Raw genomic sequence first — 24,058 nt, forward strand, 5'->3', positions numbered from 1 at the left:
GGACAGGGAGGGAGGCCTGGCGTGCTGCGATTCATGGGGTCGCGAAGAGTTGGATACGACTGAGCGACTGAACTGAATTGACATCCGTTTCAACCCCATATGTATGTTTTTAATGTTATGTAAGATTTTTAGAACAGCCAGAATTGTAACCCATCTTTATCTTATATCACCAGACAAAAAGTTTTCCAGCTAAACCCCATTTCTCCAGCAAGGTCTGGGATCATTGCTAGAACCTGGCAGTGGTTCCTTGGACCCCTGGAAGTCTCACTTCTGTGTGAGGAACTCAGTCTTCTGGCTCCTGCTGTATGCATCTGGAGAAAGAATGGGCAGTAACAGAATCTTTGAGCTTTTCCCCTAGACAAATCCTTAGAATGCTCAAAATAGGTTAGAGGAACATATTTCAAACCCATTCCTCTTTTGTGACAGTGCTAGGTATCTCCTGGTTTTGAGCATATGTATCTTGGGCAGGAAAAGAAGGGACTGGTCTTTTGATTTCTAGCATGAATCCCTGCCTTGTTTCAGATCTCTGCTGCATGCCAGAGTTTGGCTCAGGTGATCCTTTTTATGGGTTATTTGTCTCTGGGTCTCTGCCCCTTGCTTTTGTTAATTACCTATATCCGGGGTGCCCAGAGAGCCCTTCACATCCTGATCTCTTTGGAGACAGAGTCTTCCTTGACTGCCTAGCAGTGACCAAAACCTTCAGGAGAAAAGCAGGTCAAAGCAGGTTGTTTCTAACTTGGTTCTGTTTTTTCTCTCCCTTTGTTTTCTTCATTCCAGACTTTCTGTTCCAGATCTCACCCCGAACATTGGCCTCTTCTGGTACTTTTTTGCAGAGATGTTTGAGCACTTCAGCCTCTTCTTTGTGTGTGTGTTTCAGATCAACGTCTTCTTCTACACCATCCCTTTAGCTATAAAGCTAAAGTAAGTAGTTGGACCTACTGAGTTTTTGTCCCCGGAGTCATTTGTAGCTTTATAGATGTCCTTCTCACTCGGGCATCTGCTATTGGGTTTGAGGCATTTATGCCCAGGGAACCTCACCCTGAGTTGCTTCAGTGACTGTGCCCTGCAGCAGAGTGACACACACGGTGCCAGCTGTAGGGGCAGTGCTTTGGAGCCCCATATGCCCCTGGCCTCACTTTGGGGTACTTGAACCCACATTGTCACTGAGCCCAGTTACTGTTTTATTTGTGTGTATATATCACAATTTATTTTATTCTGTATCTTTTTCATTTTTAAAAAATATATTTTAATTGAAAGGTATTTGCTTTATGATATTGTGTTGGTTTCTGCCATACATCAACATTAATCAGCCATAGGTATACATATGTGCCCTCACTATTGAACCTCCCTGCCACCTCCCCAGTCACTGTTTTAGACAAGAGCAGGATTGGGGTGGGGACGATATCCTTGGAAAAAGAGGATCTTGCTGGGAGTCCTCTAGCTGTGTCCCAGGGGGCTCAGGAGGTGTTAGTTGGGGGGCTGGTCACCTGCAGCTCTGATCAACTTCCCTCCAATGGATTGCCTATGGCATACCCTTCTGCAGAGTAAGAGAGCTAACATGTGTTGTCCATCCCACCTTTTTGAGTTATATTCATGCCTAACCCTTCAAGCAACTCTTGGAGGTAGGCGTTATGTTACTGTCACTTCCGTTTGCTAGTCGAGGAAATTGCTGTTTAGAGAGGTGAAATTATTTTCCCAGAGTCACACAGCCAGTTAGCAATGGAGCTGGGGTTACCAGGTTTGTTCGGCCCCAGAATTTATGCTCAGACCTCTGCACCTTGCCAAGCTCCTGAGATCACACATAGTATTAAATAGCTCCTGGAAATAGTTCTGTTATCCTAGCTTCAGAGAGGGGCAAACAGGCACCAGTCAGCATAGATACAGCTGGGTGGTCCAGGGAGGTAGAGGGCTGGATTTAGATTTCAAGAGCTTGAGTTCTTTGCTCTGACCTTCCATTCATTCTCCATGGCAGTGAACCAAGGCACACGGTTCCCTGTCTGTAAAGCTCAGAGCTGATGTTCCCTTCTTATAACATGGCCTTGGCCTGGCATCCGACAGAAAAAGCCTTCTTTCTTGGCCTGGCAGGCTCCAGAATTCTGGCAGCCTTCCTCAGCCAGGCTCTCCAGCTGTCTGTGGTCCATATGTCCTACCCGCGTTCTGGTCAGGCCTGGGTCTGGGCTAAAAGAAGCAGGGAACCCAGCACACCTGTCCTCACGCGTGTAGCCTGTTCTCCAGCACCTCCTATTGTCGGCGTGTGAAAGGCCACAGATAGCTCCTGGGGGCCACCGCCATCTTGTGACACCCCCCCCCCAACCCCCACCAAGGGCCACAGAGCTGTGGGAACAGAAGGTGTGAAGATACCTGACCTCCCTCTCGGCTGCCCTCTTGTGTCTGGATCCAGTTCCACTCCAGCCCCTGCAGTGCCAGCTTTGTGAGAACAGGGCCACCGGTCACCGCTCCCCAGGGGCTCTTGCAGGAGGTTCTGGTGTCCGTATTTGTTTTTATATATTTATGTATTTATTACTTTTGCCTCTGCTGGGTCTCTGTTGCTATACAGGCTTTTCTTTATTTGTGGCGAGTGGGGGCTACACTCCAGTTAGGATGCGCTAGCTTGTCATTGCGGTGGTCTCTTGCTGCGGAGCACAGGCTCTAGGCACACGGGCTTCAATAGTTGTGGCTGGGGGGCTCAGTAGTTGCGGCTCTCTGGCTTTAGAGTGTGGACTCAGTAGTTGTGTCGCACGGGCTTAGGTGCGCTGCAGCACGTGGAATCATCCTAGACAAGGGATTGAACCCCTGTCCCCTGTGTTGGCAGGTGGATCCTTTACCACTGAGCTACCAGGGAAGTCTCAATGTTGTGTGGGTTTTGTTTTGTTTTGTTTTTTAAAGAAACTCTTTATTTGGTATTGGAGTAGAGCCAACTAACAATTTTGCGATAGTTTCAGGTGAACAGCAAAGGGACTCAGCCATACATTCACCATGTCTTTTGGTACCACCTTGTCATTAGCCTTTTCCTGGAAATGGTGCAGCTGTTACCAGCTACCTAAAAAGCCCAAACCAATGACTTGGATGAGCCGTAGGAAAATGCTCACTGAGATAGCCACACCCTTCCTAGAGATTACAAGACTGCGTGAGTTTGCAGTCAGAAACTTTGACTCAGAAACTTTTTAGCTGAGTTTCTGAGTCATTTGCCTCATAGTAGTATTTGGGTGTGTACAAATTTGTCTCCACATCTCAGATTTACATCCATTGAGTGACCTGACCTTGGATCTACAAGGCAAGAATGCCGTTAACCTGAAGACACCCTCCTGAGCTGGGCGTTAACCTGAAGACACCCTTCTGGGTCCTGTGCAGAAGTGGGCCATGTGCGCGTTGCTCAGACCTGAGGAGGCTGCACATCTGGCTTCTTCCTGGCAGATTCTCTTCTGCACTCAGTCAGCTCTTGGAGGAGCACTGGAGGCTGAGTTCTGTCTCAGCCTTCCTGATCAGAGCTGGTCCTGCTGGGCACTCGGGAGAATAGCACCGGCGGTGCTTAGGCGCTCTGGAGACAAGCCACTCCATCACTCTCGAACTCTCTTATGTTCTCTGAACCTGATTTCCTCATCCACAAAGTGCAGTGACAGCATTGCCTCCTTCCAGGTGCGAGGTAGTGAGGATCGTGTGTGATGATGCAGGAAAAGATGCCTAGCACAGAACTGAGCACAAGTGAAGGTTCAGGAAATGGCAGCCAGTCTTACTGGTTTAAGGGGACTAGAGCTCTAGTTCCAGCCCCTCCCTCCCCAATTAAATTTCATTTTTATTTATTTGGCTGCATTAGGTCTTAGTTGCAGCATGCAAACTCTTAGTCATGGCTTGTGGGATCTAGTTTGGGAGCACAGAGCCTTAGCACTGGACCGCCAGAAAATTCCCCAGTTACAGCCTTTAAGAGCAAAAAGCTGCATGCAGCCATTTCTGGAAAGGAGCTCATCACAGCTAAAGATCTGTAGTCCCCACTGACCCTGTTGTCAGAGAAAACAAGCATCAGCCAGGAGGTACTTCCTGCCCTGGTCCAGTGTCAGGGGCCTCTGGCAAGGGTGCTGCCTAATTACTCTGACAACAGTCATTTAAACCCAGTAATAGAGGCCGCTGACTTCATTTGTTTTCCCCCTCTGGGCTCCTGGGGGAAGGCCCGGAGCTGCGGGGGGTGGGGGTTGATGGGAAGTGTCTCTGTGGGCTGTGCCTCTAGTGTGTGCTAGGTTCTTCTCACTACCTGTGGGTATCTTTGGGTCCCTGCAGTTTTTTGCCCTCCTGCTGGGCCTGGCCCTGTGTTTTATGGGTGGTGGAGCCTGCCCTGCGTAAAGTCCCCCGGAGAGTGTATTTGGGTTTCAGGGCTGGGGTGAGGAGACTCTGGGGTGGGCCTGGTCCCTGACTGACCTCTGCCTCTCTCTCTCTCTGCCCCGCCTCGCCCCAGGGACCACCCTATCTTCTTCATGTTCATCCAGATCGCCATCATCGCCATCTTCAAGTCCTACCCGACGGTGGGGGATGTGGCCCTCTACATGGCCTTCTTCCCCGTGTGGAACCATCTCTACAGATGTGAGTACCCCCACCTCGCACCCTCTGGCACAGGTTTGTGTCACCTCGCCCTGGATGAAAATAGCTGGTGGTTAGGAATGGACAGGCATTTTTTGGACACCTGCTGTGCCAGCAGTGACATGAAGCACAATATCTGCCCCTCGGTGCTACACACAAATGGTAATAATAAAAATAACCAGCATTTATTGAGCGCTGACTGTACCTGGTTGCTGTGGTTCTAAGAATGTTACGTGCATCAGCTCATTTTATCTTCACACCAGACTTTGAGGAAAAGTATCCCCGTTTGCAGATGAGAAAACTAGGGCACAGAAAGATAGCATCGCTTGTTCAAGGGTGCAAGACTGGTAAGTAGAAGGGCTGGCATTGGCATCCAAATGCAGGAGCCTCCAGCCAGCACTGCCCAGTAGGGCTTTCTGTGATGGTAGACATGCCCTGTATCTGCCCAGTCCGATAGAGTAACCACGAGTGTGACTGGAGAGCTGAATTTTTAATCTAATTTAAAGAAGCCACACATGGCTAGTGCTGTCATCTGGACAGTGTGGCTTTGAGCCATTTCCCCGTGCTGCACCGTAGACGTCCTGCCTGCTTCGAGACCCGTTCAAGCTCTTCCTCCGAAGTCGGCCTAGTGCCGACCAGTTGTTCTTTCTAGTATTTCCTGCTGTTGCCCTGAGTCAGGCTCTGTGTCCTCTGGGTTCTTTACACTGTTTGTGGGCTCCCTAAGAGTAGCCTCATGACTCACCCCTGTGTCCCCAGCACCCAGGATTACACCTGATGACACACAGAACAACATAACAAATGTTCAAATGTTTGTGGATGGGGTTTTTTTTTAATAGTTTTTATTGGAGTTTAGTTGATTTATAATATTGTGTTAGTTTCAGGTATATAGCAAAGTGGATCAATTATACATACACATACATCCACTCCTTTTTTAGATTCTTTTCCTATACAGGCTATTAGAGAGCTCCCGGTGCTGTACAGTAGGTCCTTATTAGTTATCTATTTTATATATGGTAGTGTTATGTATCGGAGAAGGCAATGGCACCCCACTCCAGTACTCTTGCCTGGAAAATCCCATGGACGGAGGAGCCTGGTAGGTTGCAGTCCATGGGGTCGCTAAGAGTCGGACACGACTGAGCGACTTCACTTTCACTTTTCACTTTCATGCACTGGAGAAGGAAATGGCAACCCACTCGTTTTCTTGCCTGGAGAGTCCCAGGGACGGGGGAGCCTGTTCGGCTGCCGTCTCTGGGGTCTCACAGAGTCGGACATGACTGAAGCGACTTAGCAGTAGTAGTAGTGTTGTGTATATGTCAATCCCAATCTCTGTGTATGGGATTTTTGGACCTCCCTAATAAAGAGGCAGTGCCAGTGGCCCAACACCACCTGATTCTCTAAAACAGGAAGGGAGCTGCAGAACTTTCCTTGCACAGCAATAAACCTGGGGAGGACAGGCCTCAGAGGAAATGTCTTTATTGTTGTTTTGGGGCTGCTGAGTATCAAGCAGGAAGTGAAACTGACCAGCTGCTGGAAAGAAACCTGTCTATAGGAGTGGGCCTCTGAGCAAAGGTAAACAGGTGAGTGGGCAGGACAAGCAGGACTGCTCCTCCAGGTGGGGCAGTGACCAGTCAGGCAGATCAGAAGCAGGAAGTAGCATCTTCTGCTTGTGGCATCCTCATTGAACAGACAAGAATCACCCAGTTCACCCAGTAGAGGGGTCTCAGAGTCAGCCTGGGGCCCCTTGGCAAGTCCCAAAGGCACAGAACGTGTGAACATACCCTAGTTTGTGATGGGATGAGTCTGGGGACGTTGGTCCTCTTTCCCCTAAGACGGAGTTGCTCTGGCAGGCTCTCCCACAGAGGGTGTCTCCCTCAGGTGAGATCTTTCATCCCATATTGCTAAACAGAGTCTGGAGCCAGACAGTCTTGAGTCTGAATTCTGGCTTTCCCATTACTAGCAAGTCGTTTAACTTTTCTGAGTCTCCCGTTTTTTCATCTGTCAGAATATCTTTCAGGGGTGTTTGAGGTCTGAGAAAGAATAAATGTAAATAGCCCCACTGTTGTTATTAGTAGTATTAATTACACAGGGAGGTCTCCTGCATAGTTTCATGATCAAAGCTTCAGGCTTGATAACCAGAGTTACTCAGAGTCATTGAAATAAACATATTTTTCAAAACTTGAACTATTTTATGCCCTCTGGGGTGATGATGCACAAAAAATAAGGATGGGGTTTCCGGAAACCTGGATGAGCTAATAGATGCTGTTGTTGGCTCACTGGGCGAGTTGAGCTTGTCTGAAGGGCCCGCAGACAGCGTTGGCTGCCAGGCGCAGCTCCTGCAGTAGAGAACGCTCAGACTTGGCGTGTCTGTTTTGGGCAAGACAACTATGAGTCATTCTGTTTGTCCAGGGCATCTTCAGCCTGGTCGTGTGGATGTGCGAGTGGAGACCTTGTGAGGTCTTTACACCTAGGTTGAATATACTCAGACTTCTAATGTGTTTAAGAATTCGGTTTAGACATGAGTTACCAGTGTCAGCATGCCTGCTCACACATTCGCTGTTTTGTTTTCCTATCCTGCTTAGTAGGGAAGAGAGGCACATGGGCCCTCCCCCGAGTGCAGGTCCCAGATGCTGGGACTCTGCGGAGCTTGGGGCCAGGATGAGTCACACAGACACACAAGCGTGGTGTTAGGGAACAGCCTGCTGGCAGGGCCCATGCCAGCCTGCAGTGGTCGAGCTCAAAGAGCCAGTTACCAAAGGGCTGGATTTTGTGTGTATGTGTCCTTCATGTTTTCTTTTTTAGTATTAATTATTATATACAGATAAAGGAATATTGATTTTAAAATATGCATTTGTTATTTAAAAAATATACAATAAATTTCCATGTGCCCAGCACCTAGTTTAAGAAAAGAAACAGCACCATGAGCTTTGAAGTCCCTAAGTCCCTTCTGTGCCCCTCCTGATGGGACTGGATTCTTCCAGTGGAATTTTATTTCTCAATACCTGAGGCTCAGAGAGGGAAAGTGACTTGCCTGAGGTTTCGGTTTGTCAGTGATGGAGCCAGAGATCAGAGGAAGTCACCCAGGGAACTTGGTGGGAAATCTGATTCCATCTGGCCCAGCACGGCGGATGAAGGGTCACCTGGTCACCTCTGACATCTCCAACACACCGTGGTGCTGGAACAGGCTGTCCTGTGCCCTGGGTCCCTGGCTCTATCTGCTCTGGCGTATAGCTGGAATCCTCAGGCCAGTCAGCCAGCAAGAGTGAGTAGCAGCTCCGCAGTCCTGCAAAGGTCACCACAGGCCAGAAGCCAGTTGGATGTGGTGACCGTTCCTCGGGGCACAGGGGAAGCATTGTCACAGCTTTTTGCGATTGCCCCCAGGAGGCGCGTGTGAACCTCTCTCAGTCTCCGCACTTGGTCACCTCCTTGTCACCCATTCTAAAATACAGAGTGACTGGAGACATGGAGCAAAGACCCACCTGGACTGTCAGACCACAGGAGTTTTATTTTAGGAATACTGTGTATTCTTTTCAGCAAAATAATTACCCAGAAATCAGAAAGAACCACTGAAGGACTTCCCTAGTGATCCATTAGCTATGAATCCAGCTTCCAGTGCAAGGGACAGAGGTTTGATTCTTGGTAGGGGAACTAGGATCCACATACCTCAGGCCTACTGAGCCCAAGCACCTCAACTAGAGAGAAATGTATTTGCTGCAGTGAAGACCCAATGAAGAAAAAGAAATAATTAAAAAAAAAAAACCTCTGAAAGTATTAGGAGTGTTTTGTTTTATTTTTTAAAGAAAGAACCATTGAGAAAAGTATGTAAATAGTGATGAAGTGGAGGAATGGTAAATAGACGTATCCTGGGCTTCCCTTTACCAGGCTCAGCTGGTAAAGAATCCACCTACAATGCTGGACACCTGGGTTCAATCCCTGTGTTGGGAAGATCCCCTGGAAAAGGAAAAGGCTCCCCACTCCAGTATTCTGGTCTGGAGAATTCCATGGACTGTCTAGTCCATAGGATTGCAAAGAGTCAGACACAACTGCGTGATCTTCACTCACTTCATCTCTTTTCTTGAGGTTGTAACTGTTTAATAATAACTCTCAGTGCAGACATCTTTCTCCCCAGACTTCTGTTTCTGGGAGTAAGACTGAGGCCTCTTAGAGTTCTCCAAGAGGCTTGAGTCAGGGCTTTGATTTCTCAGCTTTGAAAACCCAGAAGTGTGGAAATTGCAGATCAGAAGAGGGCACCTTGCAAGCCCTCCAAGCCAGTGTTTCCAAATCATGGGATTTCAGGGACTACTAGCATTTAAAAAAAAATCCTGGTGACAGAGTTCCCAACTTTTTATTTTACTGAAGACACTAAAACAGTCAACTACTGGCCATTTGTCTCGATTTTATAAAAGAAAGGACTTTTTAAACAGCAGCCAGCAGCAAGACACCTGTAATTACTCAATAAAGAATGAAGCTTAAGTTGAAAACATTCAGCTCTAACAAGATCTCTGAACTACCTTGGCCTGGTTATTCTCACTGTGACACTGACAAGCGAAGTCTCTGCTGCAGACCAGCACGGGCCTCTTATGGGGCAGAGGTCTGCCACTGTGACCCAGTGGCTCACAGCTTTGGCTGCATATTGGAATCACCAGGGAAGCTTGTAGAAACAGATATGGATGCCTGGGCCCCACCCCTGGGGCTCCCTAGGTGAGCTCATTTTACAACCAGAATTGAGAACCTTGGCTGTAATCCAGTCCCCTTTCCAACGCCTGAACCCCCAGTATAGCATTTCAGCTAAGTCATTGTACAGCTGAGATAAGAGGCCTTAAGGTTCAGGAGTTTCCCCATCTCTTAAATATCTCTGAACTCTGACTTTGGAGAAGGGATTTCCTGAAGGTCAGGATCAGAGAGAGGAGGGGAACCTCTATTGACTGAGTGCCTGCGGAGAATCAGACCTAAGCTTTTATTAATCACTCAGTTTTTTTTTTAAGGTATTCTAGTTAATTAATTTTAAATGATATTTATTATTTTATTTAAAAATACAATAAAATAGGACTCTCTCTCCCGCGTGCGTGCGTTCTTTTCTCTCTCTCTCTCTCACTTTCCTGCTATCTTCTAAATAAAATAGAGCTGTAACACTGAAAAAAAAAATACAATAAAATATAAAGAAACAAAAATGGCATATAATCCTGCTGTCAGATATCTACTGTTGAATTAAAAGGGGGGAAAAATCACAATGGTAGGTCAGTGGCCCCCAGCTTTTTTGGCACTAGGGACTGGTTTCATGGAAGACAATTTTTCCATAGATGGAGTGGGGAGGGATGGTTTAGGTTATATAATATAATATAGAATATATATATATAATATAGAATATATAAGATATGTATTCTGTATTATATATAGAATATATAAATTGCATATTATATAAATAAATATAATAATGCATTACATTATTGTGCACTTTATTTCTATTATATCAGCTCCACCTCAGCTCATCAGGCATTAGATCCCAGAGTCTGGAGACCCCTGTGTTAGACAGAATAATGCCCCCTCCTTGCTCCCGACAAATATGTCACCTCATCATCCCCAGAACTTGTGACTAGATCACCTTACATGACAGATGGCCTGCAGATGGGGAGAGTATCCTAGATTATCCAGGTGGGCCCAATGTAATCACAGGTGCCCTTAAGAGCAGAAGTAGGCAGGAGGGTACATGGGCGGTCTCTACGTACCACTCAGCTTTGCTGTGAACCTAAAACTGCTCTAAAAACTAAAGTCTGTTAAAAAAAAAAAAAAAGTGGAAGAGGGAGGCAGAAGAGGAGGTCATAATGATACGACATGAGAAGGACTCAATCCGACATTGCTGGTTGAGGATGGGAGTCCCGAGCCAGAAATGCCGACAGCCTCCGGGTGCTGCGAAGGCCAGCAAGTGGATTCTCCCCTAGAGCCACCAGAGCCTCTGGACTTCCGTCCTCCCAGACTGTAAGACAATGCATTATATTGTTTAAGCCACTAAATTTGTGATCATTTGTTACCATAGCAATAGAAAACACACAGTAATACATCCTTGCTAGCTTTTCCACAACTTGTTTAATTCATGGAACACTCCATGAAGTAGGCATTTTAGCCCTATTTTAGAGATGGGGAAGCTGAGATTCTGAGAAACTTGCTGGCAGAGCAGGAATTGTTTTTAAAATTATTTATTTGGCTTCATTGGTCTCACTGCAGCTTGCTGGATTTTCATGTGGTGCGTGGGGGGCTTCTAAAAGCAGTGCGCGGGCTTGTGGGATCCTAGTTCCCCAGCCATGGAGTGAACTTGCATTCCCTGTATTGCAGGGCGTATTCCTAACCACTGGGCCACCAGGAAAGTCCCTAGGAATTTTAACCCAGGTCTCTCTGAGGCCTGTGCCCCACTCTCAGGCTGCCTTACCCCAGTGGAACTCTGCCTGCTGGCCTGCCCGCAGACCACTGTGTGTAGCCGGTCCTCCCAGGGGCTTCGGGGGAGCTTCTCCCTGGTGAGATTCTGGTTCCCTCAGGGAGTAGGGGGATGATGGTAAAGAGGGAGGGTATCAAAGAGAGATCATCTAAGGAAGAGTGAGGGACATTTGAAAAGCAAGGCAGGGGACCTAAGATATGAACTGAGGAGAATGGAAAATGTGTTTCCTAAGACCTGGGCTGTGGCACCCTAGAGACACTGAGGGGTTGGTGCTGCCATTCGTATCTATGATCCACAGAGGTCAGAAAGCACCCTGCTTGGGGTCAGGAGAGGAGTTACTCACGGACACCCTGGGATTGGGGGTTTAAGGGCAGTGTCTTGCTGAAGTTCCCCCGCCTCTTGCAGTGCCCAGAGGCATTCACAGCATTACTGACTGTAGCCAGTTGAGCCCAGAGTCGGAGGTAGAGTCCAAGTCTAGTACCTCCCATGGAAGGAGGCAGAAGGAGCCACTGCCAAGGATCTGAGGTTGTGTCTTGTGTGTGTGTGTTGGGGTGGGGAAGCAGGGGCATTCTGCCTTTGAGCTCCACCAAGCTTTTCCTGGGCCTCTCTGTGCTGGGGGCCATCACCGCAAGGGACCCAAAGAGAGTCAGCGCCAGGCTAATGGTGACCATGTGTCTTTGCAGTCCTGCTAATGGTGACCATCTTCTTTGCAGTTCTGCGAAACATATTTGTCCTCGCCTGTATCATCATCATCTGCTCCCTGCTCTTCCCTGTCCTGTGGCATCTCTGGATTTACGCAGGAAGTGCCAACTCCAACTTCTTTTATGCCATCACACTGACCTTCAACATTGGGCAGGTAAGAGTTAAGGACAGCCCAGCAACAGGGATTCATTTTGCAGCCTCAAACATTCCACCTGGGCCCTGGGTTCTGCCAACAGGTGTTTGGACGTGAACGAGGGGCAGTTCTTCCCCTCAAGTAGCTCGAGGTTCTGTAGAGAAGGTAGGGCAGTAAGAGCAGTGGGGGAAGCTGAACTTGGCTAACGTTTATTGCATTGAATTCTCACAGCAAGCCTGTGAGACAGTGATCCCTGTTTTACAAATGGGAACCAAGGCTCACAGAGATTGTCGATTGCCCAAGGTCATTGGAGGAGCCAGGAACCAAGTTCGGGGAAGGCTTGGTATATTGCTGATCCTGCTCACGGCACCAGTTGTCTCGCTGTATCTCACTGTGCGAACTATTAGTTGAACCCAGGATAGGCAAGGCGCAAGCTAAGAGGGTGGAAGAAGACGCGAGGAGCCATAGGAACTGCAGACACATTTATTCTCTTCTGGCTGGTGCAGCAGACTCAGCAGCAGCCATAACATCACATAACACACTGGCTTTCCAGGTGGGGCTTATATGTACTTACAGAACAGAAGGCGCCCATGGCCACGCAAGTACCTCGTGATGCACATGAGCAGGGCTCTCAGTGATCTCAGCTGTTACATCATCATTGTTTACAAAACGTGGGGCAAGAGCTAGAGACCACGGGATGAGAGCCTGACCGCACCATCCTGGCTAGTGTGCTCTTCCCCTATGCTCTGCTTTCCTTCGCTTCCTGGACTGCGGTCCCCAGGGTGAGAGCGGTTTGTGAGGGTGGGGAGGGGAGACTTTGCGGACTTTGGAGCAGCAGGAGCAAAGGCAGCGTCCTTAGGAGAGAAGTAGTTTAGCCAGAGAGGAGGCCGAGAGGCCATCCTAGAATGAGAAGGACCAGCATGGAACTCCGACCTGGAGACAGCCTCTCCCTTGGGGCCATGGAGCAGTGGTTCTCTGCATCAGAGTCACTGCAGGAAGCTTGTTAAAAAAAAATGCAGATTCCTTGTTAAGGTGTTTTTAAGTCCTGTGTTTATGCTACAGCTGTCACAATTACATGGCTTTGATTTTTTTAAAGCAGATTCCCTGATCCCACTCCCAGAGGTGTTGATTGGATTTTGTTTTTTTTAAAAATATCTCTCTATTTGGCTGCACCAGGATCTTTAGTTGTGGCACTCAGGATCTAGTTCCCTGATCAGGGATCGCACCTAGGCCCCTTGCATTGATTGGGAGCGTGGAGTCTTAGCCACTGGACTGCCAGGAAGTCCTTGGATTTTGTATTTTTAACAAGTTCTCCAGCGATTCTGTTGCAGGTTGTCCTAGCACACTTCTCTGAGGGTCCCTCGTTCACCATGCTGTGTTCCCTCAGATCAGCTGTGTCCTAATTGTCAAGGTCTTATGAGAATCACTTGTGCCGTTCACCATTTCAATTACAATTGGCACAGCCTGGCATTTCCTGTGCATAATGGACGAATGGAAAGCACGGCTCGCTAGAGAGACCAGTGATGCCAGTGAATAATCCCCACGGAGACTTTTTGTCTCCAAGGTTAGCTGCTGGGAAAGAAGAAGGGAGTTAGGGCTCTTGCAATGAGTGATGGGTCTGGTATTTCCTGCATGGATGTTTTTGGACAACTCATGTCCAGCCTGGCTATTTATCTTAGTTTGTGCACAGCAGGAAGAGAGATGGAGAGCCCTGTAGGCTGGATGGGAGCAAGCCAGGGAATCTGTTCTGCCTGTCACACATGCAGGTTACTGTTGGTGGATACTCAGCACCTCCTGCCTCTGTCCACACAAACAGAAATCTGCAGGCTGCAAATTTCTTGAAGTACCTTGAAGAAATTCAAAAAGTTGTTCTGGCTCTTCTCTCTTGCTAAAATCTCCTTCCTTTTCCTTTGAAAGTGATGACTGGCATGGGGCGTGCCCTGGGCCTCTGGGGGGCTTGGCAAGCTCCACTGAAATAGTCCACAGCTTGTTGTCAGGTCGTCAGGTCACTGTGGGTCAGGAATACAGTTGCAGTGGTATGAAGTATCCATGGAACTTTCCAGATAACAGCTTTCTGTCCTGTGGCTGTCTTTATGAGAAAACGGTGTCTGAAAATGTTATGGGAAATGTCTACAAGTCGTCAGGTGCCGCGAAGCCAGGAGAAACTGAATTGTTGGAAAAAGGAGGAAGTGGTTAGAGGTAGGAACCAAGGCCAGCTGGATGAAGAGTGTTAGAGGCTGAGCTATGGAGAAACACTAGGTTGATCTCTTGGCATTGAACTTTATCTTAAAAAAAAAAAAAAAAAAAAACTCTTTAAAATGCATTTTTAATCATATGAGTGAATTCATTACTGCCGGGGAAAAGAAGACAAAATAGAAGCATATGAGATGTAAAGTAAAGCCTGCGTCTCCTCTTGTCCTGTGGCAGATGTGATTGTTAGAATCAGTTTGGTGTGTGTCTTTGCAAGCTTCCTCTGTGTGTTAAGAGACTTATAGCTCTAAGTCCACATGCAAACGTAAAGACATCCCACGCTGAGTACTGTTCTTTAACTGGCTGTTTTTCCACTTGATAATTTTACCTTGAGATCACTTTTTTTTTTTTACGGCTCCGTGATAACCCATTCTGTGGCAGGATGTCCTGTGATTTATGTGACTGATAGGCCGCTACTGATGGACATTGACGTTGCTTCTGGTGATTCGATGTTATAAATGGAAGAACCCTGCGTATCTCCTCACATCCTCTTGCGCACACATGCCAGTATTTTCTAGGATAGATTCCAGGTGATGGGATTTACTGGGTCAGAGGGCGTAAGCATTGTATGTTTTGGCAGATTTTGCCAAGTTGCCCTTCAGACAGGTCATGCCAGCCTCCAGGCCTCCTGGCAGTGGGCCAGGTGTCTTGAAGCTGGCCGTTCGTTCAGGCATCCAGCATGCCTGTTTCGTCGACCTCCTTGGTCTGGGCTTTGTGCTCTGAGCCAGAGACAGGTCTGTTGGGTCAAATGCTTCCTGGGACTGCTGGCTCCGGGTTTTGTTGTTGCTGCCGCCACTGGATCACTCAAGGGGCATATCAGAGGGGGCACTTACTCACCAAGGCAGTCCTTAGAGTCACATTCTTGTCCCAGAGCATGAACTGAGCTACAAGAGCGCCCCTTGTTGTGAGGGTCTGCCTCTCCTGCCCTCCAACCTGTTGGGAGCCGCAAAGTGCAAATGGACATTTAGAAGTTCATAGCAGTTAATGGTCACCTCCCCAGAGAGATCTTCTGTGAGGTTTCCCTGCCCCACGGTCTCTGTCTTGGCATTCTGTGTGTTCCCTTCATAGCACTTACCCAGTTTATAACTCTACATAATTTACCTGCTTCTCCCTCTGCCTCTCCCGCCAGCCTGTGAGCTTCACGAAGGCAGAAATCCACCTCCTACCCACTGCAGGGTCCCCAGCTACCCAGTCAGTGCTTGGCACAGGGCAGTTGTTTAGCAGATATTTGTGGGATGATTGAACCAAAGACAGCCAGGGAGAACATCATGTGATTAATGGCCAGATGTGCAGAGTATAACCACTGTAGGAATCCAAAGAGAGCAAGATCAACTTTCCTGTTGAGTGGTCAGGGAAAGCCTTAGGGGACAAGAGTGGGGGCTGGGCCTTCCAGACTCAGAAGGAAGGGGAGGTGGGCGGAGTGGGGGCCAGGTCACCCCCACTGGCTAAGGTCGAGGGGTGGCAGCTCTGTCCCGCTCTTGCCAGATCCTGGTCTCAATGGCCGGTGAAGCCCCTTCATGTCGTCCACAGCCCTAGCCAGTGCAGCCTCCGTCTGACCTACAGTTAGTGCTTCTGGTGAGCTGTGTGGCATTCGGAGGGTGTCCTCAGTCCCTCAGCCTGCTTTTCCCAGCTCTTCTACCTGCAGCAGTGCCTGATAGTCACCTGGTCTTTATTCTCCCCTCCCTGGGCAAGACAGAGCAAAGCTGTCGTGGGAACCAGATGAGTACGGATTTTCAGCAGGTGAAAATCCATTGCTGAGTCTGGAGCTGAATGTAGAGCGCATCTCAGCCTGAAGATTTTAAATCCTGCTCTGTTTGAGTTGGTCAGTTCCATGTTTCATAATAGAACAAATCATCAGTAATTATTAATGACACTAGCAGGTAAACCAGTGACTTAGGCCCCATCCTTTCCTCGGAACCATGAAGTATTTTTTAGCCTGTGGCACAGAACATTTGCTGATTATAATTGTGCCTGAGAGTCAGTAACCAGGAAATGACAACGGGAAACCATCCATAGGTACGTAAGAGGTGTGTCTGTGTCTTACATGTACACGTGCCAGAGAGAAGGAGGGATTAGACGGATAGATTGACTGAGGTCCCCCACTCTGCCACTGTATGACCTTCAGCAAGTGACCTCCGGGTCACAGGTGATAACCTCACCTCTGGTGGGGCAGGGTGAGAGGATTTGTATGTTGACACGTGTTGACATGGGAGCTAAGATGAGCAAGGTGCTCTTCAAATACCCAGAGCAAATCCCTAAGGAAGCACTCAGACCTAGAAACCAAGGGAAAGAGAGCAATCTTTCTCTCTCTCTTTTTTTAAAAAATTAAAAAAAACCCTTTTTTTCTGCAATTCAGAGACGAGCAGAAGGAAAATGTTGTCATCTAGGATTTGTTGTCTAGTTGCTTCAGTCGTGTTTGACTCTTTTGCAACCCCACAGACTGTCGCCCACCAGGCTCCTCTATCCATGGGATTTCCCAGGCAAGAATACAGGAGTGGGTTGCCGTTTCCTTCTCCATGGGATCTTCCTGACCCAGGGATCAAAACCGAGTCTTCTGCATTGGCAGGTGGATTCTTTACCGCTGAGCCAGATTATGTGTAAACAAAAAGGAATGTTTAAATTTAGCTGTTTTAAGAGGAAGGTAAGGTGTCCCACTTGCCCTAATTCAACTTAAAAACAGGTAACATAAGGAAATCTTCCCCTAGAGTTATGATTAATAGTGGCTCATGTTGAAAAAGCTCTTACTGGGGAGCAAGCCCAAGTGATCCCTTTAATCTTCTGGATCACATGCTTGTCCAGCCTCCTGGACCTTTCCCTGTGTGTTGACATGACCTCGTCTGCTCGTGGAGGAGTTTTATTTGTGTGTGTGTGTTTTATTGTTGGAGAAGGAAACGGCAACCCACTCCAGTACTCTTGCCTGGAAAATCCCATGGACGGAGAAGCCTGGTAGGCTACTGTCCATGGGGTCGCAAAGAGTCGGACACGACTGAGCGACTTTACTCACTCGTGTTTATTGTTGGCAGCATGATGAAAGTATGACTTTTTTTTTTCTTTTTAATGAAACCTCTCCATGATCTTTCCTTGTTCACTCATGTGGAAGCTCATTCAGTCCTGTGTGTCCTTCTGGGGAAGGGAATCTGCCTTCCCCAGTGAGAAAAAATGTGGGGCAGGTTGTGCAGGTCACCAGCGGTCCAGTGGTGTGGAGCCTGTGTTTATGGACAGACAGGGGACTGCCAGGTTCATTCTTGTGGTGGTATATGGCCCTGGCTGGGAGGCCTGTTCCTCCTGACGTGAGGCGCCAGTGGCCCAGGCGGGAGCCCTCATCCTTGTCCAGCTGTGTGCACGTGGGTGCTCTCTCTCCTCAGCTGCTAGCGTTTTGTCCACATCTTAGCTCATTCTTTTGTCCCTCCCATCCTCAGACTTAACACTCAGCATCCCAGACTTGTCTTTCACAGGCCCTTTCCCTCTCTCTTACCCTCACAACCAGAGAGACAGAAAAAGCCTGGACTGAGTACAGGGGTGTCAAGGCCAACAGGAACTCCACAGTGCCTCCCAGCCCCCTCCCTGCCCAGCTCACTGGCCCTGGGCAAGTCACATAACTTCGTGTCTAGTTGATTGATTTGTAAATATTAACTAGGTGCCAGGCACCCTGCTAGGGGTATGTGAGACACAGCCCTGCTTCCCAGAAGCTCTGCTGTCTGTGGGAGACAAAGAAAAGGAAATGGGCGGGACCAGGGCAGGGTGACTGTGCTGGGAGCTCAGAGCTGGTGGTTAAGGACGCTTCTGCGAGGACGCCGCCTCTAAGTGGAGTCCTGCAGGACGTGCCAGGTTCAAACCAGGTTCTGAGAGGTGAGGCCTGGGGGTGAGAGCCCGTGAGGGAGCTGGTGTGGAATGCAGTTCTGTAGGACCAGCACGTGCCACCTAATAGGGAATGAGGCCATTTCAAGACAGCTGTGGTCAGAGCCAGAAGTTATGCTGAGGACCAGGCTGAGCTGTCAGTCTGAAGTGAAGACACTTGAGACCAGACTTGTGCTCTGAAAACCTCCCTTTGCCAGGAAGGGAAGAGATCAGGAGTGTGAGCTGGAATCTGGAGCACAGGGAGGGGGCTGTTGAGACCTGGTAAGAGCAGCTGGTAGCCTCAGTGTCCCCAGCCTGGAACAGGGTCGTGAGTGGAGAGTATGGAAGTGAGTGGGGAAAACTTGGATGAATTGGAAAGTGCCGCCTAGATGATAACTGCCTTCATAACCAGCTATGGTCTACCTTCGTGACCTTCCCGACCCTGAAGCTGAGATCCAGTGATTTCCCTACTGTTTTGCATCTTTAGAACTTTAGAGGGTGGGGCCGCTTCTCCACCATCTCTTCCCACGCCTGTCCATTCAGGCCTGAGTTGCCTGGTCACACCTAAGCGCTGTCCAGCTCCACAAGTCTGCCCTTGGCCCTTCCTGCTCCCCATTAAATCCCCGTTTCCTAGATCCCAGGCAGCAAGGGTGGGGGCTGAGGCACTGTGATTGTCAGTGATGACAGCCATGGGAGTTCTCCCAGTCGTGGCTGTCAGGTGTCAGCATCCCCAACACAATGAGACCTGGGGAACCGGGACATGCCTGGGGTTCCCTGCCTCTCCAGGACACTGCAGCCCAGGGCTGTTGGCCATGACTGCAATCCTGAGCCCCATGGCTTCTAGATGTGCTGCCTTAATTGCTGACTCTCATGTCTCATATGCTCGTTTTGTCTTTTCTCAAGAAACTGTCTCCTTGGCTCAGTGACACAGTTGTGAACTGGGAGCACAGCTCTGGGCCTAGTGGATATGAAGTGTGAGCACAGGGCCACAGCAGGACCCAGCATATGTGGGTGCAGACCCCTGAGAAGGGTTGTGGGGGCCAGGATGGACTAGCATTTGGGCCTCAGGCAGGCAGGATAGACACTGCAGCCCCAACGTGTCCCTTACTCCCTTGTGATCCCGGGCAAGACCCTTGACCTCTGAGTCTGCTCATCTCTGAGGCTTATAAGCCCTGCCCAGGGTATTGTGACAGTTCCTGAGTGTGTGTATTAGTTGCTCAGTCGTGTCCGATTCTTGCAACCCCATAGACTAGCCCGCCAGACTGCTCTGCCCATGGGATTTCCCAGCAAGAATACTGGAGTGGGTTGCCATTTCCTCTTCCAGGGGATCTTCCCAACCCAGGAATTGAACCCGCATCCCCTGGGTCTCCTGCATTGCAGGCAGGTTCTCCAACTGCTGAGCCACTGATGTGCTAATTGTTAAAGGACCCGGCCCAGGGCAGAGACTCAGGAGTTGGTTTCCTGGTCTCTCCTCACTCCCACCCTGTGGTGGAGCGTGTTCTGACCGTTTCATACCACTTCTGATCTACCCACTCTGTCCTCGGCCGCCTTTTATCAGCTGCTCCATTAAATCTTCATCTTCTGGGACATCCCTGGTGATCCAGTGGTTAGGACTCGGTGCTTTCACTGCCAGGGCCTGGATTTGGTCCCTGGTCAGGAAACTAGTATCCTACAAGCCACTCAGCACGACTGTCTGTCTGTCTGTCTGTAGCTTCATCATGACCCAGAGCTGCCAGTGAGAGGAATGTGGTCTGACTGAGCCCTCATGGGGGCAGGATGCCAACCACATGCTGGGTCTGGGGTCCCACAGCTGGAGCAGATGCCACCCTGTTTAGGGGGGAAGCAATGGGAAGTGACTTCACTTCAGGGATCAAGGAACTAAGCGTGGGGGTTGGGGGAAGACTCTGGGGGTGGGAGATGGAGACGTTGCCTCTCCAGGGATGAGAAGGAGCCCTTTGGGAGAAAGATCATCCTAGCCCAGGGGTGGGGCTTGCACAGAAGCACCAAGGTGTGGCCCCGGCTGTGTTTGGGGCTTCGGGGACACGCAGGTGCAGCACAGGGAGAGGGGAGCACTGGAGGCTTCTGAGCGGGCAAGTGAGAGGCTTTCATGGTGTGTGTGTGTGTATGAGAGAGAGTCTGAGTGAGTGTGTGTGTGTGTGTGACCCCTCAGGGGCCAGGAGGATGAGGGAGGGCTTCAAGCAAGAGGGGGCTGAGTTGGAATTCTGAGGGAAATTGGTGGCAACTGGTGGTTGATGGCAAGTGAGGCCAAGGGGCTCAGCTGTGGTCGCTGAGGGCGGCTTTAACAGGCTGCTCCATTAGAGCAGAGCGGCTCCAGCAGCGTGGGTCAGCGTGTGGTGTATGATGCCTGACGGTCTGGGTTTGGAGCCTGCCTCTGACACTTGCTGGTTGTACGACTTTGGTCAAGTTACTTGAAGAACCTTTTGTTTCTTTGTTCTAAGATAGGATAACTATGTACCTACAATGAAGGTTTATTGCAAGAAGTAACTGTTTTAACACGAGTGAAGTGCTTAAATTAATGCCTGAGTATTATCAGCATTCTTATTAATAAGAATAAAATACTGTAATGGCAGCGTTTATCAGCACTGGTGCTTTTCTCCTCCCGGACACTGACCTTTGCAGTTCTAACCACTAACTACCTTAGAAAGCATTCAGTTCCTACATCATGTAATTCTCACTTTCATGTAATAAACTGGAAATCCTGCAACTCGGTTTTTGGGGGTTTTTGTGGCCGTGCTGCTTGGCTTGTGGGATCTCAGTTCTCCTGACCAGGGGTTAAACTCAGGCCACCGCTAGGTCACCAGGGAACTCCCCACAACCAGGTTTTCATACTCCATAAAAACATTTTTCACTTTTGTTTTCACATTAAAGCCATTAAAACATTTTAAAAAACCAAAAGAATGGGTTGCTCTTCAGGTCTCTGGAAGCACAGAGGGACAGAGCAGGGACCAGGGGGCCACGACTGTGAGGAATAAACTAGAGTTATCATTCATTGTACGGACGTGGACAGTGCTGCACAGGGAGGGAGGGGGCAGTGGCTCACACAGGTTCACACAGCCGCCGACTTGGCCAGGCTCCTCTCCCGACTTGCCCTGCTCAGATGGGGCAAAGGGGCGCTGGGTCTGCAGGTACGATGTCAGCTGAATCCCAGGGCCTCAGGGAAATCCCTTCTCCTCAGCCCACATGGAAAGCCTTGAGGTCAAACGAGGCTTTCTCAGCCAGCCTGTGACGTCTGGGGGCTTCCCTCAGAGAGTGCAGAGCCTCTAGGCCAGTGTGTCCCCGACATGCCCTCTCCCTGGGGGCAGAGGCAGGGCACCCACTCAGGACTTCGATCCCAGAAAACCAAGCCAACACGCAGGACTCTGTCCCTCACACCACACTCCCCTGTTGCTTTATTATGAAAAGTTTCACACATACAAACAAAGTTGAAAGATTTAACCTTGAACACCTGTATATCTACCACCTGGACCTCAGCATTACCATTTTCTTATACTTGGGTGATCACAAATGATCCATTTCTCAATCCATCTTATTTCTGTAATGTATTCAAAGTGAAATACAGACATCAGTACATTTCCTGCCAAATATTTCAGCATGTGTATTGTTAACCAGAGCTCAAAACTTATATTTTTCTTATGTGAAATTTACATACAGTGAAAAACACAAATCTTTAAAAAAAACTTTATATTGACATATAGTTGATTTATAATATTGTGTTAATTTCTGCTGTACAGCAAAGTGATTCAGTTATACATATATACATTTTTTTTTCTCGGCTGCTCTGTGGCATGCGGAATCTTAGTTCCCTGACCAGGGGTTGAACCCGTGCCCCTGCAATGGAAGTGTGAGGTCTCAGCTGCTGGACCACCAAAGAAGTCCCTGTCTGTCTTAATGTTCTTTTCCACTGGGCTTATCACAGGATATCGAGTGCAGCTCCCTGTGCTGTGTAGTAGAACCTTGTCATTCCATTCTGTATGGAACAGTTTGCCTCTGCTGGCCGCAAACTCCCACCCAGCCCCTCCCCGCCACCCTCTTGCCAGCGCAAGTCTGCTCTCTGTGTGTTTCTGTTTTGTAGATAAGTCCATATTATCATATTTTAGATTCCACATATAAATGATACATGATACTTGTCTTCTGACTTACTTCATTTAGTATAATGACCTCTAGTTCCATCCGTGTTGCTACAAACGGGCATCATTTAGTTCTTTTTGTTTCGGCCAAGTAGCGCTCTGTTGACTGTGTGTGTTCTGTACCTGTTCATCTACCGATGGCATTTAGGTTTCCACGTCTCGGCTGTTGGGAACGGTGCTGCTGTGGACGTGTACAGTTTTTGAATTATGGTTTTTATTTCTGGATATGTGCCCAGGAGCACAACTGCTGGATCATATGGCAGCTCTGTTTTTAAGTTTTCTGAGGAAGCTCCATAGTGTTTTCCATAGTGGCTGCACCAACTTCCGTTTCCACCAGCAGTATAGGAGGGTTCTCTGTTCTCCACACCCTCTTCAGAACGTTTGTTATTTGTGGACTTCTTAATGGTGGCCATTCTGACCAGTGTGAGGTGATATCTCAGGGTAGTTTTGACTTTCTTTTCTCTAATAGCGACGTTGAGCATCTTTTCATGTGCCTGTTGGCCATCTGTATGTCGTCTTTGGAGAAATGTCTATTTAGTCCTTCTGCTCATTTTTCAGTTGGGTTGCTTTTTGTTGTTGAACTGTATAAGCTGTATATTTTGGAAATTAAGCTGTTGTCAGTCACATCATTGGCAACTATTTTCTCCCATTCTGTAGGTTGTCTCTTCATTTTGTTTGTGGTTTCCTTTGCTGTACAGAAACCTGTAAGCTTGATTAGGTCCCATTTGTCTGTCTTTGCTTCTATTTCTATTCCCTTGGGAGACTGACCTAAGAAAACATTGGCACAATTTATGTCAGAGAATGTTGCCTGTGTTCCAGTTTTATGGTGTCATGTCTGATGTTTAAGTCTTGAAGCTGTTTTGAGTTTATTTTTGTGTATGGTGGGAGGATGTGTTCTTCCTGCTGACTTCATGCAGCTGTCCAGCTTTCCCAACACCCCTTGCTGAAGAGGTTGTCTTTCCCCATTGTATATTCTCACCTCCTGTGTTGAAAATTAATTGACTGTAGGTGTGTGGATTTACTTCTCAGCTTTCTTTTCTGTTGATCCATATCTTCTTTTGTGATAGTATCATGACACTTTGATTACTGTAGCTTTTGTAGTATTATCTGAAGTCTGGGACGGTTATGCCTCCTGCTTTGTTCTCTTTCCTCAAAATTGCTTTGGCAGTTCTGGGTCTTGCATGGTTCCATATAAGTTTTAGGATTATTTGTTCTAGTTCTGTGAAAAATGTCATGGGTAACTTGATAAGGGATCACATTATATCTGTAGATTGTTTTGGGTAGCATGCCATTTTAACAATATTAATTCTTCCAGTTCAACAGCATGAGATATTTTTCCATTTCATCGAGTCATCTTCAATTTCCTTTATTAATGGTAAAACACAAATCTTCATGTACATTTCCTGAAGCCTTCTTTCAGTCAGCAAGATATTTTTGAGGCTCATTCATGTTGTTGCATATAACAATAATACATTGATTTTTAAAATGTGTAAATGTTGGAATAATTTTATAGTGCAGAGAATTTCCATATGCCCCCCACCTAGTCTCCCATGTTAACATAGTGCCACAGTGTGCGCATGCTCAGTTGCTTCAGTCCTGTCCAGCCCTTTGCAACCCTATGCACTGAGCCCACCAGGCTCCTCTGTCCGTGGGGATTCTCTAGGCAAGAATACTGGAGTGGGTTGCCATGCCCTCCTCCGGGGGATCTTCCCCACCCAGGGATCAAACCCATGACTCTTATGTCTCTGGCATTGGCGGGCAGGTTCTTTACTGCTGAGCCACTGGTAGAAGCCCCAGTACCGTGGTATGTTTGTCCAAACCAAGAAACTGACCCTGGTCTGTTACGACGAAGCAAACCCCAGATCTGATGTGAATTTCCCCAGTTTTCCCTTGATGTCTTCGTTTTCCCCCAGGATCAGGCCCGGTACCACACTGCATTAGTAGTCACGTCTCCCCTGTGTCCTCCGCTCATGCTCTCTTTCCTCATTTCCC

The 24,058-nt window shown here is 48.3% G+C and overlaps 1 protein-coding gene across 2 annotated transcripts in view; it reads left to right on the forward strand.

Moving 5' to 3' along the window:
- Positions 1-24,058, forward strand: part of PIGU (phosphatidylinositol glycan anchor biosynthesis class U) — a 90,727-nt gene that overhangs the window by 63,706 nt on the left and 2,963 nt on the right. For both annotated transcript variants that reach the window (XM_027558751.1, XM_027558752.1), the window contains 3 exons: positions 778-921; positions 4,448-4,572; positions 11,710-11,852. In XM_027558751.1, the coding sequence (XP_027414552.1) occupies positions 778-921; positions 4,448-4,572; positions 11,710-11,852 (412 nt within the window). The remainder of the gene's footprint in view (positions 1-777; positions 922-4,447; positions 4,573-11,709; positions 11,853-24,058) is intronic.

Source organism: Bos indicus x Bos taurus, chromosome 13 (genome assembly GCF_003369695.1).
Source record: "Bos indicus x Bos taurus breed Angus x Brahman F1 hybrid chromosome 13, Bos_hybrid_MaternalHap_v2.0, whole genome shotgun sequence".
Taxonomy (NCBI): domain Eukaryota; kingdom Metazoa; phylum Chordata; class Mammalia; order Artiodactyla; family Bovidae; genus Bos; species Bos indicus x Bos taurus.